The sequence below is a fragment of the Blennius ocellaris genome (genome assembly GCF_963422515.1).
Source record: "Blennius ocellaris genome assembly, chromosome: 19".
NCBI classification, from domain to species: domain Eukaryota; kingdom Metazoa; phylum Chordata; class Actinopteri; order Blenniiformes; family Blenniidae; genus Blennius; species Blennius ocellaris.
The window spans coordinates 3,079,072-3,106,463 of record NC_137668.1 but is presented as its reverse complement, the minus strand read 5'-3'; the positions used below and the strand labels follow the sequence as shown (position 1 = coordinate 3,106,463).

The following is a 27,392-nucleotide window of genomic DNA, read 5'->3' as shown; positions in this document are numbered from 1 at the left end:
ACCCTGCTACTGTATATGAGACGCCCCGCCATATAAGACGGCCAGCTATTCACTATGGAATGCCCAAATGGTGAAAAATAAGCCCCAGCCCCATTTATTTATGGTAAAGAGGAGACATGAGAATTCGATCATCTCTTTTTGGACCCAGGTGAGTTGAACATGTCTGTATTTCACATGCTTTAGATAGAAATCACCACTATCTAATGTGATCTGTATTGTTTGATCTCAAAGCTTCAGAACAGCAACTTTCATCGGATGGAAGCTGCATTGGTGGAAAAATATAATACGAGGGAACAAGACAGTAGCTCTCTGTCTCTAGTTATTAAGTTGAGGTCAATAATTATCATCTCATTCCCACACATTATTATTTTTTGCCCCAATGGCCACTCCGGGGCTCCATAGAGGCGTAACTTCATTACAGTATTGACTGATATCAAAGTTCAGTCTACGGTTCATCATATCCTTCCTTTGTTGAACTGGCATCATGAACACAGCGCTGCCAGTGAACGCCATGGTGAGAGTTAACTACTGTTAACTAGGTAGCCATAGTGAGAATTAATCACTATTAACTAGGTAGCCATGGTGAAAGTTAATCACTGTTAACTAGGTAGCCATGGTGAGAGTTAACTACTGTTAACTAGGTAGCCATGGTGAAAGTTAATCACTGTTAACTAGGTAGCCATGGTGAGAATTAGTCACTGTTAACTCGGTAGCCATGGTGAGAATTAGTCACTGTTAACTAGGTAGCCATGGTGAGAGTTAACCACTGTTATCTAGGTAGCCATGGTGAAAGTTAATCACTGTTAACTCGGTAGCCATGGTGAGAATTAGTCACTGTTAACTAGGTAGCCATGGTGAGAGTTAACCACTGTTAACTCGGTAGCCATGGTGAGAATTAGTCACTGTTAACTAGGTAGCCATGGTGAGAGTTAACCACTGTTAACTCGGTAGCCATGGTGAGAGTTAGTCACTGTTAACTAGGTAGCCATGGTGAGAGTTAACCACTGTTAATTAGTCATGGTAACACCTTGTTAACGTTAACCCAGTTCTGAACAACAAGATAACTGCTGTTAGTTACCGGTAGGTTAAATGTCTTTAACGGCTGGTTAAAGGATAACCTAGTTTGAACAACCGGACCCTGGACTTCAAAACTTTGTGTAGCTATTACTATTATATCTACTTGTGCGGTTTGATTGGCTGTTGAGAATCGTTCTTGTCGAGAATGCAGTTTTTATTTAGTTTTAACAATAAAGAACGAACCAGCTTGTGAAGCTTATTTAAACAGCAGCATGACAAAAACAGTCTGGACATTAAAAGTCTGTTTTTGCACAAGAACCCATGAGGATTTAAATGGAATCTCAATGAAACCACTCTGCTGCAGCTGACATTGGATGTGAACGTTGTTCCCCCATCCAGGTCCCACCAGTGTTTCCCCGGTGTTAGCCACCGTCTGCGGTCGAGTTTCACCAGGATCGCTCCACTCAAGTGGCGAGTTCATGTTCATCCACTTCTCATCAGACGGCCTGACCGGCGGCCGAGGCTTCAACGCTTCCTACTCCAAAGGTCAGGCACCAGAAGGAAATCCTGCATTCCAATAGCAAAACAAAACATTTTCCACACAATCCGTCTGTCTGTTCCATCTTGTCCTTACTTTCCATCACTCACCCCCGCCAGAAGAGCAGAACCCCCCCCCCCCTCAGTCAGCTGGAAGTGTCGAGTCTTTCTCTGTGACTCTGCCTGGAAATGACTGTGTCGTATTTGACAATTTACAAATAAGATTGTAATTGATAGATTTGAAGACAAAAACAGAGTTTGACAAGTTGATAGTAAAATGTAGCATTTTGCTTCACAGCGTTTTCATTTTGACGGCCCAACAATTAATTACATTTAAACATGTCACACAAACATTATTGATGGAAGACATGTTTGGAGACATGTTTTAGTGCTTCTGCTTTGTGAGGCAATAGGAACAATTCACTACTACAAAGGCATTTTAAACAGTGAAACCTGTTAATTCTATTGTGTCATGAACATGGCTGACCCAAAGCAGACCTACCATTACTTTCAGTTCACAAGGGCGAAGGGGTCCAAAGGGCTGGTCCAAGGATGGCCTCAGTCCAAAATTGAAATGAACAGGTAACACAAGGAACGATATAGAGGAACTGAGGCCATGTTTCAGGTACCCGGGTTTTTAAAAAAACGGATATTTCCCTCTCTACCTTTAAAAAAAAAAAAAAGAAATCTTAATTTACACCGAACCACCTGGTTCAGAGCTGCTATGAGCAGCCAAACCTGTAGGGGGCAGTGTATCAAGAACGATGAAGCCCTGATAGCCAATCGGAGTCCTGGAAAACAAACAGGACGTCATGAATTGTGACGTAAACGTCCACCGACCACCCTCTAGACACAACCAGAGACAGGATTTTATCCAGACCTCCAGAGTTTTCAGGAATCATCGTTTGTCATAAGTCGTAGCTGGTTTATGTGTAAATGAACCCAAAACGCAGAGAATTATCATCATTTTCTCAAATACCTGAGTACCAGGTTGTAAACGTGGCCTCAGACCATCTGGCAGTCTTCATATGAGGGGAGGAGCCACAAATTAATCACATCTAGGTAATTATTGTACAAAGGAGACACAATTGAAAATGTGAGGAGGAACACACACACACACACACACACACACACACACACACACACACACACACACACACACACACACACACACACACACACACACACACTGATTGATCAGATTGGTTCCAAAGCATGGAGGCTGAACAGTGCTGGCTGGTGTGTGTTGTCAGGTTGTGGTGGATCCCTAGCTGTGAACAGAGGAGTCCTGAGTAGTCCTCACTACCCTCAGAACTACCTGCCCGGCCTGGACTGTCACTGGTACGTGGAAGTGACTCCTGGTTATAGGGTTTCAGTCACCTTCCAGACTCCGTTCCAGATCCAGGGCAATGGAGAGCAGTGCAGCCAAGGAGACTACCTGGAGGTAATCACACCCCACCTTCACCACCATCACCACGTGAGCCTCTGTGGAGGTTTTACCCCTGCAGTTAGGAAAACACCACACAAATACAAAATTGCTCAGTGTAAATCAATATATTGAAGCTGTGAACCAGTGGATTCTGTCATTCCTTAACCCTTCTTTTACATTTGAATAGAGGTTATAATAACAAGTGTGAAGTGGAACCAGGTGGCACTGTGGACACTCTGGAACCACCATGAGGCTCTGGACACTCTGGTACCACCATGAGGCTCTGGACACTCTGGTACCACCATGAGGCTCTGGACGTTCTGGAACCACCATGAGGCTCTGGACGTTCTGGAACCACCATGAGGCTCTGGACGTTCTGGAACCACCATGAGGCTCTGGACGTTCTGGAACCACCACGAGGCTCTGGACACTCTGGTACCACCATGAGGCTCTGGACACTCTGGTACCACCATGAGGCTCTGGACGTTCTGGAACCACCATGAGGCTCTGGACGTTCTGGTACCACCACGAGGCTCTGGACACTCTGGTACCACCATGAGGCTCTGGACACTCTGGTACCACCATGATGCTCTGGACACTCTGGTGCCACCATGAGGCTCTGGACACTCTGGAACCACCATGAGGCTCTGGACGTTCTGGAACCACCACGAGGCTCTGGACACTCTGGAACCACCACGAGGCTCTGGACACTCTGGAACCACCATGAGGCTCTGGACACTCTGGTACCACCATGAGGCTCTGGACACTCTGGTACCACCATGAGGCTCTGGACGTTCTGGAACCACCACGAGGCTCTGGACACTCTGGTGCCACCATGAGGCTCTGGACACTCTGGAACCACCATGAGGCTCTGGACGTTCTGGAACCACCACGAGGCTCTGGACACTCTGGAACCACCACGAGGCTCTGGACACTCTGGAACCACCATGAGGCTCTGGACACTCTGGTACCACCATGAGGCTCTGGACACTCTGGTACCACCATGAGGCTCTGGACGTTCTGGAACCACCACGAGGCTCTGGACGTTCTGGAACCACCATGAGGCTCTGGACGTTCTGGAACCACCACGAGGCTCTGGACGCTCTGGAACCACCATGAGGCTCTGGACACTCTGGAACCACCACGAGGCTCTGGACACTCTGGAACCACCATGAGGCTCTGGACGTTCTGGAACCACCACGAGGCTCTGGACGTTCTGGAACCACCATGAGGCTCTGGACGTTCTGGAACCACCACGAGGCTCTGGACAGTCTGGTACCACCACGAGGCTCTGGACACTCTGGTACCACCATGAGTCTCTGGACACTGGTACCACCATGAGGCTCTGGACACTCTGGAACCACCATGAGGCTCTGGACGTTCTGGAACCACCACGAGGCTCTGGACACTCTGGAACCACCACGAGGCTCTGGACACTCTGGAACCACCATGAGGCTCTGGACACTCTGGTACCACCACGAGGCTCTGGACACTCTGGAACCACCACGAGGCTCTGGACACTCTGGAACCACCATGAGGCTCTGGACACTCTGGAACCACCACGAGGCTCTGGACACTCTGGAACCACCATGAGGCTCTGGACACTCTGGAACCACCATGAGGCTCTGGACACTCTGGAACCACCACGAGGCTCTGGACACTCTGGTACCACCATGAGGCTCTGGACACTCTGGAACCACCATGAGTCTCTGGATGCTCTGGAACCAACATGAGGCTCCTGACGCTCTGGAACCACCACGAGGCTCTGGATGTTCTGGAACCACCATGAGTCTCTGGACGCTCTGGAACCACCATGAGTCTCTGGACGCTCTGGAACCACCATGAGGCTCTGGGCGCTCTGGAACCACCATGAGTCTCTGGACGCTCTGGAACCACCATGAGGCTCCTGACGCTCTGGAACCACCATGAGTCTCTGGACGCTCTGGAACCACCATGAGTCTCTGGACACTCTGGAACCACCATGAGGCTCTGGACGCTCTGGAACCACCATGGGTCTCTGGACGCTCTGGAACCACCATGAGGCTCCTGACGCTCTGGAACCACCATGAGTCTCTGGACGCTCTGGAACCACCATGAGTCTCTGGACACTCTGGAACCACCATGAGGCTCTGGACGCTCTGGAACCACCATGGGTCTCTGGACGCTCTGGAACCACCATGAGGCTCCTGACGCTCTGGAACCACCATGAGTCTCTGGACGCTCTGGAACCACCATGAGGCTCTGGACGCTCTGGAACCACCATGAGGCTCCTGACGCTCTGGAGCTGCAGACAGATGACCTCCTCCAACCACATCCACCCTCCACTTCGAGTGACTGCGGATGACACACAACACCTCCTCCACCTCCACCCTCCACCCTCCAGGAGGAGGTGGAGGAGGGTTTTATTGATCAGAAATTTTTTCAGCACCATTTTCAGCTTTTGGGCCCACAAACATTTAATCCAACGCAAGGTGTTATAAATGAGGCCCCAGAACAGGTGGAGATGAACAGGAACACTCCTCTATTCAGTCTCCAGCTGGACACACACACACACACACACACACACACACACACACACACACATCTGCTCACCTGACCTGCCCCCTTCTCCACTCTCAGCCATTCACAGGCCACTTCACTTATTCAAGTAACACAAAAGAAAAGGAACCAACAGAACGTCATTATTGAATTATTGAATTATTACAATACAATACAATTACATAAAAAGACGCATTGGCAGGAAGTAACCCCGCCCCCACCCCCACCCCCCACCCCCACCCATATAACAAAAGCTGGACTTTCTGTACGTGGGAGCAGTTATTTAATGGGGATGTTGTCAGCAGCGGCTGAAATGATCTAAAAGGTCACTTGTAATCTAACTTACTTTTAAAAACAACTCAGTTACTTTTAAAAGTAACTAAGTTACTTTTAAAATAATAACTAGTAATCAGATTACTTTTTCAAGGTCGCTGTGGCAACACTGGTTGTGATACACACACTGTGAGTGTGTGTTGGTGTGGTAGTTCCTTCAGCTGTGAGGGAAACGTGTTGCTGTGAAATCACATCCCTGCGTTTGTACAGAAACCAAACAGGTCATTTGGCTCATGACTCACTTTGTCCCCACTGGGGTTTTGTTCTTCCACCACCACAGCTGAGGAATGGTCCGGATGGTTCATCTCCACTCCTTGGACCACCAATCTGTGGTTCAAGTGCCCCCGCCCACCTTCTCTCCAGTGACAATCACCTCTTTATCCACTTCGTGTCAGATGAGTCCGGTGAGGCCGGCGGCTTCAAGCTGCTGTTTGAGGCCAGCAGTAAAGGTACCGGCGGCTGCTCCTTTTCTAGCTCTCCTGCCACAGCACACTCTTTATTCTCACTCCCAATCCAATGTGAAGGAAACTATATTTTAAAGCATGTTTGAGAGCTACTACAGGAAGGGATACGTTTGGAGGTCCTGGACAATCAAAGAAACTTTGATTGATTGAAGAAACAATGATTTTTTTAAATAGAGATGCAAGAAAGGACAAGCAATGTCAGCAGTTTGAAGATTCTTTCAAATGAATTAGAATGACAGAAGTAACACGGACTGTAAATTATGTCCTGACAAAATATGAAGAGGAGGAGGAAGATAGTTGGTACAACACCAGCAACATCATCACGAGCAACATTCGGACCAGCAGAGGTAGAATCAGGTCACTCAATAGTTTCACTGCTCAGAGGATCAGCAGGATTTTACTCCGAGCCATGCTACATGCCACATGCTACATGCTACATGCTACATGCTACATGCTACATGCTACATGCTACATGCCACATGCTACATGCTACATGCCACATGCTACATGCCACATGCTACATGCTACATGCCACATGCTACATGCTACATGCTACATGCCACATGCTACATGCTACATGCCACATGCTACATGCCACATGCTACATGCTACATGCCACATGCTACATGCTACATGCCACAGGCTACATACTAAGGAGTTTTAGGACTCACACACTAGTGATGCTATGTGCTAAACATGACCCAAAGTGTGACTGATACAGTGGTGAGCTGCGAGCTGGAGCATGTGCCCACAGTGAACATCGAGCAGAGCACTATGAAGCTGTGAGGCTGCTGGAGGTGACGTAGCGTCTGTGCTGACGTGGTTCACCGTGATGCATATCCTTCACTTATTGTTTGCATCTGGAGTATGAATTAGGCCTTATGGTAGTTAATGAGTACTTGTGTCATTACACGTTATCAACAACTAGCTAAAGGCTAATACTCGCACTTGTATCCCTCCGTTAAAAGGTGGTATCAGTGCATCTGTAGTTTGTAGTAGTTAGTGTGTAGTGTGTTGTAACGTGTGTATTTACATGATGATTCTGCATGCTCCTTCTGAAACTCTCCACATATGTTGACGGTAGGCTTTTAGCTGTGAGCCTCTTTGCAGCTCATAAAGCTTGAGTCATGGTCCCTCTTGTGTTTGCCTTGCTGTGACAGCATGTGGAGGCCGGGTGGAGCTCAGTGACGGGGATCCTCCAGGATATATTACTTCCCCCAACTACCCTCAGAATTACCTTCCAAACATGGACTGTGTCTGGGTCATCGTTGTGCCGAATGGAGAAGCTGTACAAATCGATTTTGAAGACGAGTTCTTCATCGAACCCACAACGAGGTATCACTGCTGTCGCTTTCAGTCTGGTTTCATTAATTCCCTTTGTTTATAGATTCTATGTTGTACGTCTGTTATCAGAGTTCAAACTTCTTGTTTCACACTGTGGTTTTTCTCAGCTGCATGTACGATTACTTGGAGGTGCGCGATGGTTCGACCACCAACTCAGAGTTAATTTCCCGCCTCTGTGGAAGCAGTCGACCTTCAACCCAACACTCCACAGGTTCCTCTATGCTGCTGAGGTTTCGCACCGACGACAGCGTCACGCACAAAGGATTCAAAGCCAAGTTCTCCATAGGTGAGTAAAAGAAGATTAATCCAGTTCTCCAGGTGCTCTGCTGTTCTGTACTTTTTATTCATAAAAATATTTCAAATATTTCAAAAGGCAACTTTCCATCACAAACATTGTTCACAGCAACATTCACTCCAAAATATAGAAAAGGATGGTTATAATTCATTTCAGGTGATTCTGTCCATACTGCGCTTCCGTGTTTTTGTTGTTGTTGTTTTTTTATTTTCACATATTAAACAATATTACAAGTGAACACAATAAGAATATAAAATAACTTGGGAGCACACCCACTCTTACCAACATATTCTGTCACAAAAACAGGTGTGGTTAACAAAAATCACAAGTTCCGTCAAATGAAATCAGACCTGCTTGGTTTCACATACTAGGTCTGGAGGAGGAGGACATCTTCTCCATCACATAGATTCCATGGATGATTTCTATCCATTCCTCAATGGTGGGTGGATCTGCTTGGAACCATTTCCTGACCGGGGCTTCAAATAGAATGCTCACATTAAGCACAGTGGTGTTCTGTTGGTTGATCTCAGTCCAAAAGGTCTTATTACCTGGAAGCCCCACATTCCGTGGCAATGTTGGGCCCCGTCAGAACCTCCAACCAGCACCCCGCGACCTCGACGTCTCTTCTGAATGGCTGTGATCCAACATCTTGAGAGGTTTTTTCCAGCAGAATTCCCTCCGTGTGTTTGACCCAGTTGTGACCCATTGTAGTTGGCATATTTTTCTCCAAGCTGTCTTGAGTGATTGGTACCCCTATTTCCTTTTCCCATGTATGTTTTATGTATTCTGTGGTTTAGATAATTGTATGGATTTATATCATTTGGAGATGATCTCGCCAGACTTTGTTTGAATTGAATGGACCGGAATTGATGTCATAGAGTCACAAGATGTCTTCAGACCCACATATTTAATGGAGTCCGCCTCCCATTATACACAGTTGTAATTGTTGAAGGAGGAGCACAATTACATTTTGATGTTTGAGTTTTGTTTATATTGATTTTATAACCCGAAAATAAAACAATTCCTTCAAGCAGGTTCATCAGCTTTGGGAATGTCAGTGTCGGTTGTGTTCTGGTCAGCAAACGGCCAGTTTCTGTTCTCCTGATTTATGAACGGGGCAAAGAGCAGCGGCCTGGTCTCGTTCATGAGTTGCTTAAATCACCGTTGATTTTAATTCTCGCTGTTGGTTTGTTGAAAAGTGCAGTAAAAGTGTCAATTCTAGTTTTATGAAAGTCAAACTTTAGAAGGACTTTATATAAAAATGTCTACCTCACTGAAGAAAAAGCTTTCTCTGCATCCAAACTTAGTATCACTGCTTCCAGGGTTTGTTGTGTGATTTACTCCATGATGAGCAGCATCTTCCTGATGTTATCTTGGGTTTAAAGGCAAACCCAAGAAAAAGTCCATCCGGTCCTTATTTATTAATTAAGGAAGAGTCAGTTCTATTTGTTTTGATAATATGGAGGTAAATAATTTATAATTGTTATTTAAAAGACTCCATTCTCCAATTCGTGTTTTCCCTCTTCAGGTATGACAGAACTCATTGCCTCCCTCTGGGGGGGTGTGGTCCTTTTTTTCCCCCAAAACCCAGTTGATTGCTTTTAATAATGTTGGAATGAGTTGATCTTTCATTGTTCTGTAGCACTCTGGTAAAACCGTCTGTCCCTGGAGATTTCTCAACTTTCATTCTCTTGATTGAATTTCTACTTCAGTTATCTAAGATATTAATCTTCCATTTGGTTCATTCGTGATTGTTGGAAGATTTGTCGGGTCAGGAAAAGCATCAGTCTGGCGTCACTGCTTATCTGAGGTTGGGAATATAATATTTTATAGTATTTTGGAAGCATTGTTGTGTTTTTCTGGGCTTATTTCTATTTCACTTGTTGCTGGGTTCCTTATTTTATGTATAGCTCCGTCTGCATGTTGTTTTCTTAACCTACGTAAATCCTTCAGGTCCCAGAGGGACCCAGTGATGGTCTTCTGAAGGCCTGCAGCTTCTCTGTAGTTTGAATCCAGCCTGGTTGTATCTCTCTTTGCTCGTGGGTCCACTCTCATCCAGGACGTCCGCTGCACCTGCTCCTTTAACGTCCCTGGAGGTGTGGTGGTCGTCACTGCATCGCAGGTCCTCTGATTCCTCCTCTATAGCTCCATTATGGTGTGTCACTAGCAGCCTGGCAGGAAGAGGGTCTGAAACTGAACTTTATTGTCCTCCAGCACTTTGCGGACCTCTGTGTACTCTCTCCATTGTTTAGTATCTGAGGTGGACAGCCATTGTCCACGTTTATGTGCTTTTCCTGACACATAAACCCCTTCTTCTGCCTCGCCTTGCGGAGTGTCGTTTCTCTGGTTCTGAAACTCAGAAACTTCACTATAATGGAGCGTGGCGGCGCATCCTCTGGCCACCTGTGTGCTCGTTCAATCTGTAGGTCGGGCTTGTCGTCTGTCAGTCCGAGACCCTCGCCAAGTAGATTCACCACAAATAATAATAGTAACTTTATTTATATAGCACTTTTCAGAACAAATGTTGCACAGAGTGCTTTACAGTAAAAACACAAACAAAGTCAGGTGAGACAGAAGAGACAAGCAATTAAAGAGACAGACATCAAACAGAGAGAGAATTATAGAGGGAAATTATTATGAGGCGACCAGGCGTCATTGATTCTTCCTCCAGTTCCCCGTATATCCTTATATTCTCGCGCCACCAACTTAGCTTCCATACGGGTTTAGCTTGAGCACGGCCGTGTTCAGGATACTCTCCTCTATTTTCTGGACTGCGTTCGTCCCTCCACCTCGTCTCGTCAGATATTCAGCTTTGCAATTTCTTCTTTTATTTTCTCAAGCTGTTGTTTGTCCTCTTGGTGAAATCACTCAGAATCAGTGCTGCGTGTGTGTTTTAGCTTTAGCCACTAGCCGCTAGCCGATGCTGCGCACCGTGATCCTCACCTGCTTGTTCACAGACGATGTTTATTGTTCCAAGTGACAGTGTCGCTCTTTTCCCCTTTCTCTTTGCTTTTTACGGATTAATTTACATGCGTTGTTTGGGGGGAATTCCTGTCATTACCGTGGTTTCACCGGGAGCTCTCTCGCTCTGCAGCCGTTCAGCGGTGCTGCGACTGGAAGTCCTCAAAAAACGTTTAACTACAGTGGAGGAACTCAGTGGGATCACCTCACTGAAGTTCACTTCTGTTTTCCAGCTTGTCTGTTTGAGATTGAAGTATTTTATTATCCTTTGGGAACCACAGTGAAATGTAGGAGATCACATTTCAATGCCTCTACATTCTGGTGTATGTCTAATCCCTCCAGCATCGTGTGGCGGTACCTACGTGGGTCAGAGCGGAGTGATCCACAGCCCTGGTTTTCCACAGTCCAACTATCCTGATGGTTCAGTATGTGAATGGTATCTGGAGGCGCCTACAGGACACTACCTGACTATTAGCTATGCTAACTTCAGCCTGCAGAGCTCTACTGGATGTTCTGCTGACTTTGTGGAAATCAAAGAATACAACGCTTCAGGTAAGAGAACAAAATAATTTATGTATGAGTTTCATTACCAGCGTATATAACATTATATAATTATTTTTGGAAATTGTTACAGAAACAACACACACTTTATTACACAATATTACGGTACAGCTCTGTCTCCTTTACTGGTGCTTTTTTCATATGAATGTGAAATTCTTTATCCACAGTGGCAGAGTTGAAGGTTGTGAAACATACAAAAACAAAACAAAAAATCAATTGTTGTGGCTTAATTGACATTTTTGGCTTGGGTCTTTGAAAACTACTTGCAAGGAAAAAGCTTGATTGAGCAGACTTACTGTATACGTCATGCCAAATCTCTTTCTACAATTCGGTTCAATCTTGTGATTCCAACTACTGTGAAAAGTAGTTTTGGATGAGAAGCGAGCTGCTTCTGTAGAGAATAGTTCTCTTGACACTCTGTCCTGATGTTGTTCAGCCAAACATGATGAAATGTCTGAGGTATTGATGAGCTTTGTGTTGTGCTGTGTGTGCAGGGCTTCCTCTGGGCCGACACTGTGGCAGTGGCCTTCCCGCTCCTATGGACACGTCCGACAGTTTTGCCTATGTCAGATTTGTCAGTGATGCGGTCATCAATGCAACTGGCTTTAGCCTGTTATTTGAAGCCAGTGTGGAAGGTACAGCATATTTTTATTATATTATTATTACAGAAATTATTCTATATAGTTATATAGACTATATTACCAAAAGTATTTCCCCGGTTGTCCAAATCAGTGAATCCAGGTGTTCCAATCACTCCCATGGCCACAGATGTATAAAATCAAAGACGTGGGCATGCAAACTGTTTCTCCAAACATCAGTGAAAGAATGTGGGACTTCAGATTAACTGCAGAACAAACATCAAGAGATCTTCACATTAACTCCAGGAAAAACTTTATTAGATCTTCAGATTAACTCCAGAACAAACATCAAGATTATTCCAGAACAAACTGCATTAGATCTTCAGATTAACTCCAGAACAAACGTCAGGACATATACAGATTAACTCCAGGACAGTGTAGAGCAGGGCTCTGGGCCTTGAGGACCAGTGTCCTGCACATTTGAGCTCCTCCCAGCTTCAGCACTCAGTCAGATGTTGATGTCACGCCAAGCGGCCCTCCAGGCCCGGACCTAGGGAACCGTGGTGTGGAGCTTAATGGAGGCTGCAGAAGTGTTACAAATAGAATGAAGAGGTGTTGAGAAGGTGAACAAAGAAATATGAGGAGCAGATGAACAAAAAGACGAGAGGAAGTGAGAAGAGGATGTTAATGTGTAGATTGAAAAGTGAAAGAACACACCTGCAGCATGGGTTAGACTCGATATCAACTCACTGGAAGGGAGAGGATGACGAAGGAGTGTGATTCCCTTCTTTAAGAAGAAGGGAGAGGATCAGAGGTGTAGGACCTACTGAGAAATGAAGCTGGTCAGTCACAGCAGGACTGATCAGTGAAGAGTACTGAGTTCTGAGTACTAGTCAGAATGAAAGGAGAGCTGGAGATCAGTAAGCTGCAGTACCAGAGAGGATAAAGTGTTCGCCTTGAGGATGTTGATGGAGATCTTTAAAGAAGGTCAGGAGGAGCGGCACTGTGTCTCTGTGGGTTTGTAGAGGATTGCTGATAAGAGTGCAGAGAGAGGAGGTGTAGTAAAAGAAGTTCAGGGTGTTGACCAGGTGTGGCAGCACTGAGCTGAGCTGTCAGACTGACAGAGCTGGAGAACCCCAGGGATCAGACCTCAGACCTGCTGTGACATACAGGTAACACTGTAATCTGTCAGGAGAGTATGGAGTAATCTATAATGTCCATCTGTAATCCGTCAGATGAGTAGGGAGTAATCTGTAATATCTCACTTTGATGTTGTGTGCAGCGTGTGGAGGCCAGCTTACTGCCCCCTCTGGGACGCTCTCCTCTCCCAACTACCCCAACTTGTACCCACACAGCCGGGTGTGTCGCTGGGAGCTGGTGGTTGCACCGGATCGCAGAGTCACACTCACTGTTGAAGACCTGCGGCTGGAGGACACAGGTGGCGCCTGTGGGTTGGACTACGTTGATGTGAGTCTCTTCACGTCTCATTTTACTTTAAATTCAAGTTTACTTTGAGGATCTCTGTAGTGATCAGTGATGGCGGAAGCACTGAAGCTCAGGACTTTACTAAAAGAAAAATATACAGTTTAATAAATGTAGTAGTACTACAATAACAATGCTATATAAGTTGAAGTAAATAAGTAAATGCACATTAAGTATTAGAAATAAAAGTACTCACAATGGGTTGTTTCTTTATGTCCAGGCCATATCTCAATAACCCCCACTCCACAGTTGTAGGTTATCAATAGTAGAACATAAAATACAGAGAAAATATCTTCTTAAAAACTGATAGAGTTCCAGAAGATTCATTACGAATGCTCTCTGCAGTCATTTCAAATGATGCCTCTCATTCTCATTCACTTAAGTGCCACCAGGATATGTCTCTTACCTGGATTAACAAACCAGGAGATCTGTTACCTAGATTAACATATCAGGATATCTCTTTTATCTAGATTAACAAATCAGAATCTCTGTTATCTAGATTAACATATCTAGGATATCTCGGTTCACACTCAGAGACTCAGTTGCGGACAGAGACACGGCAAACAGGGATTCTCTCAGAGTACTTTTAATAAATGAGGTGACAATGAACACAAACCAAAACATAAGCAAGCAGAACTCCAAGAGCCAGAATTAAAGACGTACGGACTAAACCTAGAAACTACAAACTTAAGCCCAACCAAACAGTACTCCAGAATAAACAATATAGAACCACTACACAGACTACGAAAACACCCCAACCAAACTATCAGGACCCAGCGGGAGACTAAGGGAGCACACAGCCTGGTACGAAGCGGAGCGGGATGAATGGCGTGGTCGACGCTGGAGACCCACGGAGGTGGCGTGGGCTGCAGCCAGGAGGATGGTTGTCAGGGCGTCCTGTGCTGAAGGTGTAGGAACGGGTCAACGAGCTGAGTCTCATGCAGGAGCTTGGTGCAGCAGGGTGGGTCAAGAGCTGCAGCCGAGGAGAGACAAACTTTAACGCAGAGAAAAACAGACTGAGTCGAAGTCAGGCAGAACAGAGTTCAACTAACGGTAGGTAGTTTTACGGTCCGACACCGAGTCTTCTTCTTCTTCTTCTTCAGGTTCCGGCAGGCTGTACACTAACATAAGTGTAATGCTGCCTCTACCGTTCAGGGTGTCACACTACTTTACTTTAGATTCGTGAGTACATGTTGGTGGAGAGAAGGAAGGTTACAACTGCTTTATCTATCAAGCGCGAGCTCGCTCCTGAAGAAAATAATGACTTTATTGAAAACACTGATAACGAGAGATCTGTTAACCGTTTGTAAAGAACCTGTCTTTCAGCAGAGTGCAGGGAACAAGTAAACAGTACATGAGGTACTGTCTCAAGCTGACCACACTCACACAGTCCATCAGGGTGTTTGCCAACGATCTTTAAATATGCTGCAAGCCCACAATGCCCCAGTCTCAATCTAGTTATCTTTACTTGATTTGCCCGGCAACGTGTCCACAAGGGCCTGGTATTCCGCACCAGAGGCTGACAGTTAAAATAATGCCTTCCTCTCCTCTCTTTCTCCCATTCTACTTGCCACTGTTTATACACCGAACTTTTTATAATACTTATGCACTCAAGTTTCCCAAACAGATTTTGTACTCTACTTCTTTACAGACGAGTGACTGTTTAGCCAAAGTATCAGCTGCTTCGTTCCCCGCTACCCCTGAATGGGCTGGGACCCAGCAAAACACAACACTAGACCCCATTGACTCTATCCGGCGAACACAACACAAAATCTCCAAGATGATGTCTGCTCGAGCCCCGGACCGACCAGCAGAAACAGCCTGTAAAGCAGACAGTGAATCTGAGTAAATGCAAGATGTTTCACCGTTATTACTCTCAACCCAATCTAGTGCCCACCAGATGGCTAGCAACTCGGTAGTGAACACAGCTATATTATCGGACACTCACATACTTTTACCAATTTTGTTATTTACTATGTAAGCTCCAAATCCAGCCTTTCCTGAGTCTGGATCCCTCGACCCATCTGTAAATATGTGATGTGCACTGTTCTTGTTGAGACACTCAAACTCACTAATTTGGGCCCTGACCTGCCCCTTGTCGTGCCCCACCAGGTCCAGCTGGACCTCAGGCTCTGGTAAAAGCCAGAATGGGGCAGGGGGCCACATTGTTCCAACCACACCTCCCTTCTCCAAACCCATCCTACTTGCTGTCTGACAGGTGGATCTCAAAAATGTGGCTTTATCCTCTCTCTTCACAAACTCCCATCAATCTTCCAAGAGACACTTGGCCGCAGAGTTACGCTTTAGGCCAGCTAATCTAGCCCAGTACTGACACAGAGTCTTCATCTGCTGCCAGCTTTATAGAGAGAGGTGCATGTTGAGAGAAGCCACACCCTGCCACAGGTGAGTGCACTCAGGAAATTAGCACTGCACTCCTCCACCTCACACAGCATGCAGCACACGCCCACCTAGGAAAAAAGGAAAGGAGGGAGGGGGAAGGGAACAAATGCTGCCACGAGGCAGAGCCAGAGGTGGAGGTCATGACACAGAATCTCTGTTATCTAGATTAACATACCAGAATATCTGTTTTCTAGATTAACATAACAGAATCTCTGTTATCTAGATTAACATATCTGGATATCTCTGTTATCTAGATTAACATATCAGAATCTCTGTTATCTGGATTAACATACCAGAATCTCTCTCTTCCTGGATTAGCATACACTGAACAAAAATATAAACGCAGCCCTTGTGTTTTTGTTAAATGTTTCATATTGAACTGAAAGATGTTAGACTTTTTCTATGAAGAGCTATTTCTCTCTAATCTTGTTGCCAGGTTTGTCTTAACGTGAGTTGGCGAGCACTTCTCCTTTGCAGAGATAATCCATCCCTCCTCACAGGAGTTCAGGATGCCTTGTCTGACAAATGACTTGTTCAAGGACAACACTGTCCCTCTTTTGGATGTCCTTCATGTCCTCCTGATGTCAATGTGTAACATTTAGGAATAGAAGGCTAGACAAGTTTACAGAAATGGACATCAGTTCCAGCCAGTGGAAGCCCTCCATGAAGACGTCTTCACTATTTCCTGTCCTTTCTGGACTCTTAAATCTGTTTTCAGGGAGTTTTTAGATTTTTGGGAGCTTTGGCCTTAAATGTTTGTTCAGCTGATGAACAGCCTGTTTCAGTTAAAGTGTTGTTTTCAATATATTTACATGCTCAACATTTTTTTTTTTTTGTATCTTGCTCCCATTTTATTCTTCTTTTATTTTAAAGCTGCACTTAGAATCATCTTAAGATCCAACGGTAAAAAATGCAAATTATTTGCAATTTTGTGGATACAAAGACTGAAAAATGGCATGAAGAGCTGCTCATCAGCCAGTCAGGCTGGATACTGCAATGTTGGTTTTCATGGAAGGCCTCGGAATTCTGAGATTGGATAGAAAAGTGAGTGAGCTTGTGGCTTATGCAGGCCACCACACTCCAGCTGAAGGCAAAATCCTGCTGACATGTCAACACATCAGAACTACAATTTGGAATCTGAGATCATAAAGAATAATGGGATTTGTCAAAAGACTGATGCACTTGAAACAGTGACATTCTGAGTGAATGTGAGGATTTGTTCAGTGGATTCGGCTGCATACCAGGAGTGTACCGCAAATCCAGAAGCCACTCGGGTCTTTAATGCTTCCAGGAAAGTGCCTGTTGCCTTAAAAGACAAAACTGAAACAGCTGAAAAGAATGGAAAACCTGGATTTGATTCCAAAACAGATGGAACCTCCAGACTGGGTCAATAGCATGGTGGCTGTAACAAAACCCAACAAAGTCATGATCTGCATCCACCCACTGGATCTGAATACAGACATCAATGTTTTAATATGTTGTTTTTTTTATTGTTTTTATATGTTTGTAGCCCTGGATGGTTTTATGTGGGACAACGGATGAAAATTATCATGGTGCTAAATCCAGCATATTTACAGTAACGTTGTGAAGCTTGTGCATCGATATGTACAGTACCGTCCAAATATATCAATCAAAATGAAAAGAGAACAATACTTGCTGCACACAAGAGAAGAAGTTGTAGCTGAAATGCCCTCCACTAGATTTTTGTTTTCAGTTTTGGGTACTAAGCTGAGTTATGGCCAATGGAACTGGAAGACCAAAGCTCTTTTTTAAAGCACCATTTCAGAGGTACAGACTTCAGAGACATTTGGGATATTTTCTGCTCCTGAAGTCTTCCAGAGGAGCAAAGCTGGACATCTGGAAGCGTGAGAGGGCGTGGTCAATGTGTTCGATGATGTCATAATCTGGGGGAGTCCATATTGATCCAAATTGATATACATCACATAATATACTTTGGATGATAAAACCAACCATTTTGTCTGCCTAGACCAGATAGAGAGTGACAAAGTACTGACACCAAACCTTAATAAACACCAAATAACCAGGGACAGAAGAGGTTGGAGTCCACTAAGAATACCAGGTTCATATGTTTGCCTTGTCATTGAAGCTGTACAATTGTTCAAACTACAAACAAAAAAACCCCCCCAAAAAATCAATTATTAAAAAAAGACAGAAGAGCCGGTGTGCTAACCAGGCCAAGGGGCTAACGACTGGCCTGCTTTTCCAACTCTTCACACCAGCCCTGTTTGAACTGGACCAGAGTTTTTCAGGTGTAAAAAAGTGTAAAAAAAAAACAAAAAACTCTGGTCTAGACCAAAGCAGTGAGCTCTGTCCTGTGAGACTCATGAACCAAGCCTGAATGCTGCCCCACGGCATGGAACTGGACCGCCATATAGATCCCAATAGAAGAGCACCGCCTACTGGTAGAGCAGCCTCAAAGATGTGGAGCATGGAAAGAAAAGACAAACCTCACTACTTGATAACATAGGATATTTTGCAGTGGGTACAAAAATGCAGAATCAACAGTCAATGTAAAAAAAATTTTACGTATTTTTTTATTATTAACACGTCTGCATCACGCTGCAGCTGGTGGAGTCATTGCACTAAAATCACACAGCTGAAAACTTGGCACGGTGTAGGGTGTTCTCATGGAGTGGTGACCACTGCGGGTTGCAATGGTTTTATTCTTAACATCATCTTTCAAACTGCCACTGTCACATCCAGATATGAGCAAGTGTGCATGCGCAGTTTGCAGAGCTCACATGTTGTCAATCGACGCACACCCGAGGTGTGTGCTCGCACATTGCACTTCTACTGAGAACTATACGTATTTATTATCTGTTGTCTATATTACCAAACTACTTAAACTAGATTGTGTATTATTTTATCTTGTTCTTGAACCATGGAAATGACAATAAAGACATTGAAAACTTAAAACAAATCCATGTTTCTCACAAATGTGGAATTATTTAAAAGGAAATCATCTACGAAAGACACTTAGATGAATTTTTCTTTTTGTTTGTTCAGTGTTTCTTTTATATATCTCTATGTAATAATACGGTTTAACTAAGATGATTCCATATCTTAAAGGTACTGAATGGGCTTCACCCGGATGCCCCTCTCCTACGTAGACTGTGTGGTACAGTACCAGCAGGCACTGAGCTGCACTCCTCTGGAAACACCATGGCTGTGGTGTTTCACACCGATGCTTCTGTGAGCGGCGGTGGTTTCCTGGCCTCTTACTCCTCTGATCAACCTGCAGGTGAGCTCATCCTTGTACAAAACCCTACGAATAGATTACATTTCAATATAATCATATTTATCCCTACCTGTTGTTATTATTATTATTATTGTTGTTGTTGTACTGGAGGATCCGGCCGTTAGTCGAACCTCGGATCCAAGAGGAACAATGTGGTTTTCGTCCTGGTCTTGGAACACTGGACCAGCTCTATACTCTCCACCAGGTGCTCAAGGGTTCATGGGAATTTGCCCAACCAGTCCACATGTGTTTCGTGGCGCTAGACAAGGCATTGGACCGCGTCCCTCGGGACGTCCTGTAGGGGGTGCTCTGGGAGTATGGAGTCTGGGGCCCTTTGTTAAGGGCTGTCTGGTCCCTGTATTCCCGGAGCAGGAGTTTGGTTCACATTATCACCAGTAACTCAGACCTGTTCCCAGTGCACGTTGGCCTCCGGCAGGACAGTCCTTTGTCACCGGTTCGGGGACCACAGGATCTCACCTCTGCTCTTTGCAGATGAGGTGGTTCTGTTGGCTCCATCAAGCCTGGACCTTCAGCGTGCACTGACGCAGTTTACAGCCGAGTGTGAAGCAGCTGGGATGAGGATCAGCACCTCTAAATCCGAGGCCATGGTTCTCCACCGGAACAAGGTGTCTTGCCCCCTCCAGGTCGGTGGAGGGCCCTTGTCACAGGTGGAGGAGTTCAAGTATCTCAGGGTCTTGTTCACGAGTGGGGGAAAGATGGAGCGTGAGATTGACAGGCGGATCGGTGCAGCGTCTGCAGTCATGCGGACGTTGTATCGGTCCGTCGTGGTGAAGAAGGAGCTGAGCCAAAAAGTGAAGCTCTAGATTTACCGGTCGATCTTCGTTCCTCCCCTCACCTCTGGTCATGAACTATGGGTCATGACCGAAAGAACCAGATCCCGGATACAAGCGGCTGAAATGAGCTTCCTCTGTAGGGTGGCTGGGCGTACCCATAGAGATAGGGTGAGGAGCTCAGTCACCCTTAGAGATAGGGGGAGGAGCTCAGTCACCCTTAGAGATAGGGTGAGGAGCTCAGTCACCCTTAGAGATAGGGTGAGGAGCTCAGTCACCCTTAGAGATAGGGTGAGGAGCTCAGTCACTCTTAGAGATAGGGTGAGGAGCTCAGTCACCCTTAGAGATAGGGTGAGGAGCTCAGTCACGCTTAGAGATAGGGGGAGGAGCTCAGTCACCCTTAGAGATAGGGTGAGGAGCTCAGTCACCCTTAGAGATAGGGTGAGGAGCTCAGTCACCCTTAGAGATAGGGTGAGGAGCTCAGTCACCCTAAGAGATAGGGTGAGGAGCTCAGTCACCCTTAGAGATAGGGGGAGGAGCTCAGTCACTCTTAGAGATAGGGGGAGGAGCTCAGTCACCCTAAGAGATAGGGTGAGGAGCTCAGTCACCAGGGAGGAGCTCGGAGTAGAGCCGCTGCTCCTCCACATAGAGGAGCCAGATGAGGAGGCTCGGGCATCTGTTTGGGATAGACGGCTCCCCAGAGAGGTGTTCTGGTCATGTCCCTCTGGTAGGAGGCCTCGGGGCAGACCTAGGACACGTTGGAGGGACTATGTCTCTCTATGGCCTGGGAACGCCTTGGGGTGTCACCAGAAGAGCTGGAGGAAGTGTCTGGGGCGAGGGAAGTCTTAGACTGTTGCCTCATCCACCCGGCCTGGATAAGTGGTGGACAATGGATGGAATCTACCAGTGGCTGGATCTCGTTCAGGTGATCTGGAATATCTTGTGTTCCTGCTTCATTGTTGAAGTGCAGGTCATTCTGGATGTCTTCCCATCTGTAGCTGGCAAGCTACCTGGAGTACTCAGCTGGCTTTATGGCAGAACATGTAATGTTTGTAACATAATAGTCCATACACTGACATGTAAACTACTGCACCCAGGAATTGCTCCAGGGCTTTACTGGTAAGGTTTAGGGTTTAGTCAGGGTCACACTGTAGAGCATTCAAACTTGGCTGCTCTTCAATGACTTCAATGATGTCTTCTAATGAAAAAAACGTCTTGAAATATTGATCTGGGGATAGAATACTGTATCTTTTGATTTTGCGAGGCTTCCCTGCCATTCAGGATAGTCATTGGTGTTGACACTGGAGGCTGTTCTCCATTTGTGCAGGGGTGAAAAAGTACATCTTCATTTTCCTCTTCATCCTCTACAGCAGACTCATTATCATCCAGTTGTCCTTCAGTTTGGAAAAAAAACATATCATCAACTTTTCTGCATACAATAACTATTCATTCAACCGCTTCTTCATACAAAGGTATGTAAGAGCACATACTGGGACACATCATTTAGCCCGCTGACCATCACTTTACCTTCTGACTGGATCTGGGTCCACACATCTTCACAGTCTCTCCCCTCCTCCGTTCGCTGTCCTGGTGAAATGTGAAAAAAACCCATGTTTCTATTTCACATTTTTCCCTCGCTGTGTCTTTGATTCCTGAAAAGTCCAAACCTCCAACACAGTCCTGTCCTCAGTTCACACCCTCATGTTCTTGGACAGAAACCCATTCTGTGTCATTTCAAAAAGGCATAAAGGCATAACAAATTTAAAAGGGACCGCATCCTGGCCACAAATGTGGTTTGTTGCCTGAAGTCAACGTTATGCTGGAGAAGATTAAGTCAAGGACACCAAAGTATTTTAGGTATAAAGCTGCTTTATTGTCAGTGTGGACATGGACATTGTAAATTTGTGCCAACATAATTTGTTGTACACATTTATTTTGTTGGACCCTTCCACATTCCTGGATTAAAAACCATTTAACAAACCATAATTTAGTAAGTGTTTTGGCCCTGCTTCAGTTTTTCTATCTGTAAAAATTAATGATAGCTTAGTTAGATCAAACATTTGCTTTTAGATATTAATGTTGGGTCCATTTGTAATGAAAATGTAGGTGAAGTGACAACTTCAGTTGTAAGGATTAAGATTCTAAGAGTGATTGTGCTGATACGTAAAAGTATTTTCTTCTCCTTTCATGTTAGATTGTGGTGGACTTCTCAACAACCCAGCAGGTGGAAACTTCACTTCGCCTGGTTACCTGCTTACCAACTACAGCAACAATCTCAACTGTGAGTGGCTGATTCAGAACCCACACCACATAAATTCCTCCATCGTGGTGCTGATTGATGAGCTGCATCTGCAAAACCATCAGACCTGCGAGAAGGACTTCCTACAGATCCGTCTCGGTGAGTCCGTGTATGCGTGTGCTCAGGTCGGGTGTGATTAAAGCACTCTGTAGGCTGAGGATGACCTACATAATGTTGATGAACCAGTATAAGAAATTGTAAACAAAGCCATTATCAATGTTCTCTCAAAAATCATTACAGGATTTTTTTAGGAGAATCTTTGCAGTTTTGACAAAGTCATTGCAAAATCTTCTGAATCTTCAAAGTTCTGTTTGTTGCTGGATTACGCAAACATCCTTTTCTTGTTGAATGGAGAGTCTTTAAGTCATTTTCTTCCTTCAGGCGACTCAGACGGGGAGTTGTTGGGTAGGTTTTGTGGTCACACCAAACCCGGCGTTCCCATTGTGGTCTTCACTCCAGAGCTCTGGGTCAACTTCAGGACTGATGCGTCCCTCGGAGATCTGGGCTTCAAGGTCACCTACTCCTTCTCTGGTATGGCAAACACTTGACAGCCGGTGCATAGTAATGACAACAGTGCTGTTTTGAATTGAACTGTGATAGATCAAGTTCTTTACACAGAATGTGGAGGTTTCCAGACGGGTGAAGGAGGAGTCATATCCAGTCCCCATTACCCAGCAATATATCCAAGTCCAAGTCGCTGTGCTTGGCTGCTGGAGGCTCCTGAGGGCCACACTATCTCAGTAAGTCTGCTCAAATGCATGGGGTCAATTCAAATCAATTACACTAGTGAGCTTACAACATTGGATAAATAAGAATGTTTAGTGTTTGACTGAACAACATTTGAAGTCGTAGTCTTGAGTTCTTCCACTTACAAGGTCGTAAGTGGGTCTACAACGATTATAGTATCTTATATTCTGGAAAACACCTCACTGCCCTCTCTTAGCTTTACAGCATACCGAGAAACGTTTGTGACTCAGCCGAAATACTTTCTCAATGTCGGGCAGCGCCTGCCAACATTCTCACCACTTTCTATTACAGCCTCATACAGTTACTGACCACTGGCATCTCTCTGTGGTGGGTTAGGGTTAGAGTTAGCTGTTCAGCTGCAGACTAGAAGGACCTTCAGAGAGTGGTGAGGACAGCAGAGAACGTCATTGAAACGTCTCTTCCTGCGCAGTGAGTGATTCCAGTGTGACGTAATCGAGTGCAATCCAACATGGCGCCACCCAGGCTGAAATACAAACTTTTCTGACCACCAAGGGGAAAAAAACGAACTAAACTAAACTAAACAAAGAAACAAAGGGTAAATTAAGCTAAACTATAACGCTGGAAGAAGACACAATAGAAGACCTTCAATCCTACTTGGACGAGTGCTACGACCGTCTCGTCATGTCCAAGACTCTGCAGACCTCATCTTGAAGAGGAGCCGCGCTGAGAACTCTCCAACAGCAGCTCCTTCACCTACAAACAGTTTGAGGACATCCTGGACAGCATCAACACCAAGCTGTCCAGCTTCGATGCCCGTCTCACCCTGGTGGAGGAGCTCCACCCTGAGTTTCAAGCTCTTCTGGACTCGCTGGAATTCAGCCAACAGCAGATAGCCGAACTGACAGCAGAGAACCAGGAGTTGAGAAGTGAAGTGGACCTGTTGAACCAGGGACTGAAGGACTGAACCAGGAGAACAAGAAGATGAAGGAATCATCCTGGACCGTCAAAGCAGAAGCATGAGAGACAACCTCGTCTTCGCTGGACTTCCAGAACGGGACGAGGAAAACACGGAAACATCACTGCGAGGATTCATGCAGGAGCACCTGAAGCTTCCTGTGGACACTGTGAATAACATCACCTTCACCCCCGTCCTCCGCCTGGGGGGGACACGACAGGACAACCAGCGCCTGGGAGGGAGACGATAGGACAACCAGCGCCTGGGAGGGAGACGATAGGACAACCAGCGCCTGGGAGGGACACGACAGGACAACCAGCGCCTGGGAGGGAGACGATAGGACAACCAGCGCCCCCGTCCACCACCTGGGAGGGACACAACAGGACAACCAGTGCCTCCGTCCACCGCCTGGGAGGGAGACGACAGGACAACCAGTGCCCCCGTCCACCGCCTGGGAGGGAGACGACAGGACAACCAGCGCCTGGGAGGGAGACGACAGGACAACCAGCGCCCCCGTCCACCACCTGGGAGGGACACGACAGGACAACCAGCGCCCCCGTCCACCACCTGGGAGGGACACGACAGGACAACCAGCGCCTCCGTCCATCACCTGGGAGGGAGACGACAGGACAACCAGCGCCCCCGTCCACCACCTGGGACGGAGACGACAGGACAACCAGCACCCCCGTCCATCACCTGGGAGGGAGACGACAGGACAACCAGCGCCTGGGAGGGAGACGACAGGACAACCAGCGCCCCCGTCCACCACCTGGGAGGGACACGACAGGACAACCACGCCCCCGTCCACCACCTGGGAGGGACACGACAGGACAACCAGCGCCTCCGTCCATCACCTGGGAGGGAGACGACAGGACAACCAGCGCCCCCGTCCACCACCTGGGACGGAGACGACAGGACAACCAGCACCCCCGTCCACCACCTGGGAGGGAGAGGACAGGACAACCAGCGCCCCCGTCCACCACCTGGCAGGGAGAGGACAGGACAACCGGCGTCCCCCATCCACCGCCTGGGAGGGAGACGATAGGACAACCAGCGCCCCCATCCATCACCTGGGAGGGAGACGACAGGACAACCAGTGTCCCCGTCCACCACCTGGGAGGGAGACGATAGGACAACCAGTGTCCCCGTCCACCACCTGGGAGGGAGACGACAGGACAACCAGCACCCCCGTCCACCACCTGGGAGGGAGACGACAGGACAACCAGCGCCCCCGTCCACCACCTGGGAGGGAGACGATAGGACAACCAGCACCCCCGTCCACCACCTGGGAGGGAGACGACAGGACAACCAGTACCCCCGTCCACCACCTGGGAGGGAGACGATAGGACAACCAGCGCCCCCGTCCACCACCTGGGAGGGAGACGATAGGACAACCAGCGCCCCCGTCCACCACCTGGGAGGGAGACGATAGGACAACCAGCACCCCCGTCCACCACCTGGGAGGGAGAGGACAGGACAACCAGCGTCCCCGTCCACCTCCTGGGAGGGAGACGACAGGACAACCAGCGCCCCCGTCCATCACCTGGGAGGGAGACGATAGGACAACCAGCGCCCCCGTCCATCACCTGGGAGGGAGACGATAGGACAACCAGCGCCCCCGTCCATCACCTGGGAGGGAGACGATAGGACAACCAGCGCCCCCGTCCATCACCTGGGAGGGAGACGACAGGACAACCAGCCCCCCGTCCATCACCTGGGAGGGAGACGACAGGACAACCAGCCCCCCGTCCACCTCCTGGGAGGGAGACAACAGGACAACCAGCCCCCCGTCCATCACCTGGGAGGGAGAGGACAGGACAACCAGCGCCCCCGTCCACCTCCTGGGAGGGAGAAGACAGGACAACCAGCCCCTCCGTCCATCATCACTAAGTTTGAACCCTTCAAGCAGAAAGAAGTGGTGAAGACCAGCAGGGAACTACGAGGGACGAGCTTCAGCGTAACGACCAGTTCCAGAAGATCGTAGACGTCTCTTGTTGTTTCCTGTGAGGAAGAAGCTCATCCTGAAGGATCCTGAGTCAACATCACTGTGGACAGACTCTACGTCCAACCAGCGGGACCGAGACCCCAACGTCACAACCTGGCTCTACTGATGGTCTTCATAAACTGAGTATTAACCCCTCCAACACACACACACACACACACACACACACACACACACACACATCACAGGTTTACTCAGGCCCAGGTAAATATCTAACAGCAACATTCATAAGCATCATGATTGATTAATTAAGGAAAGTAATTAGTATTATATTGTTAAAATACACGATGCTTGCAATGTTATTATAGTGTTAATCATCTTGAACTCGCACTATAAACGCTGCGATATTAGTATGTGTATATACATACAGTATATATACATACAGTATATATACATACAGTATATATACACATATAGTATATATATATATATATATATATATATACATAAGTGTTCAAAAACTTTTTGAACACCTGGATAAACTAGAGGCAGACATTGTCTTATTACCAGAGACACACACACACCTTCCACAGGACATCACACACTGATCTCACCACAATTCCCTCACACACTCAGCTGGTTTGAACTCCAAGCAGAGAGGCGGAGCTATATTAATCACAATAAAATACAATTCTCTCATGAAGACACAACCATAGACCCAGAGGGAAGATTTATAATTCTTCATATCTCTCTTCAGAACATAGAGATGTGTATCACAAACGTCTATGGCCCAGATGTTGATGACCCTCCTCCTTTCACAACTTCTGCAAAGGTTTCTTCCTGTTAGAGGGAGTTTTACCTTTCCACAGTCGCAAATAAACCTGCTTGCTCATGTGCATATGTTGGGTTTTTCTATTTTCTCTGTCAAAAGCACCTAGGAATGACTGTGACTGTGTTGTATTTAAAAATGTTTGTTTAATTAAAAAAAACACAAAAAAAACGTCTCTTCCTTCTGTCAAAGACCTGGGGGCCAGACACTGTCTGTCATGAGCTAAAAACATCATCAGAGACTGAACACACCATCACCACAGTCATTTCTCTCTGTGAGCAGGAGGAACCGCAGCCTGAAGTACAGAACAACCAGGCTGCAACAGCTTCACACCTCAGGCCATAAGACTTCTGAATGGCAAATAGTCTGCTGTCAGGTTTGAGGAGGATGTAATGTCCAGTACAATAATTAAAAACTAGAACATTCTGGAAGAATTGTTATTGTGCCTGCCACCTGCTGCCGACCGATGCCCTACTATTAAAGTAGATAGTTGGTCCTGTAACCCTGAGCCTAGGGTGGGTCCCAGCTGATTATCTAGTGATCCCTGAGCCTAGCCCCCCCTGGAGGCCATCCCTCAAATATCATCTCAATTGAACACACTTTGTTAGTATGCTGATCAGCATCCTAACAACCTGCTAACTACCAGAAAATCCCAGAGGATACTTCCCAG

At 46.6% G+C, this 27,392-nt stretch overlaps 1 protein-coding gene across 1 annotated transcript in view; it reads left to right on the top strand.

Moving 5' to 3' along the window:
• cubn (cubilin (intrinsic factor-cobalamin receptor)) overlaps positions 1-27,392 on the top strand; it is a gene marked incomplete at both ends in the record, with an annotated part of 148,059 nt that overhangs the window by 89,026 nt on the left and 31,641 nt on the right. The window contains 12 exons of the mRNA XM_080515224.1: positions 1,417-1,563; positions 2,808-2,998; positions 6,135-6,303; positions 7,479-7,653; positions 7,770-7,948; positions 11,261-11,470; positions 11,974-12,114; positions 13,340-13,524; positions 19,030-19,201; positions 22,184-22,387; positions 22,670-22,819; positions 22,907-23,028. Coding sequence (XP_080371350.1) covers positions 1,417-1,563; positions 2,808-2,998; positions 6,135-6,303; positions 7,479-7,653; positions 7,770-7,948; positions 11,261-11,470; positions 11,974-12,114; positions 13,340-13,524; positions 19,030-19,201; positions 22,184-22,387; positions 22,670-22,819; positions 22,907-23,028 — 2,045 coding nt within the window. The remainder of the gene's footprint in view (positions 1-1,416; positions 1,564-2,807; positions 2,999-6,134; positions 6,304-7,478; positions 7,654-7,769; positions 7,949-11,260; positions 11,471-11,973; positions 12,115-13,339; positions 13,525-19,029; positions 19,202-22,183; positions 22,388-22,669; positions 22,820-22,906; positions 23,029-27,392) is intronic.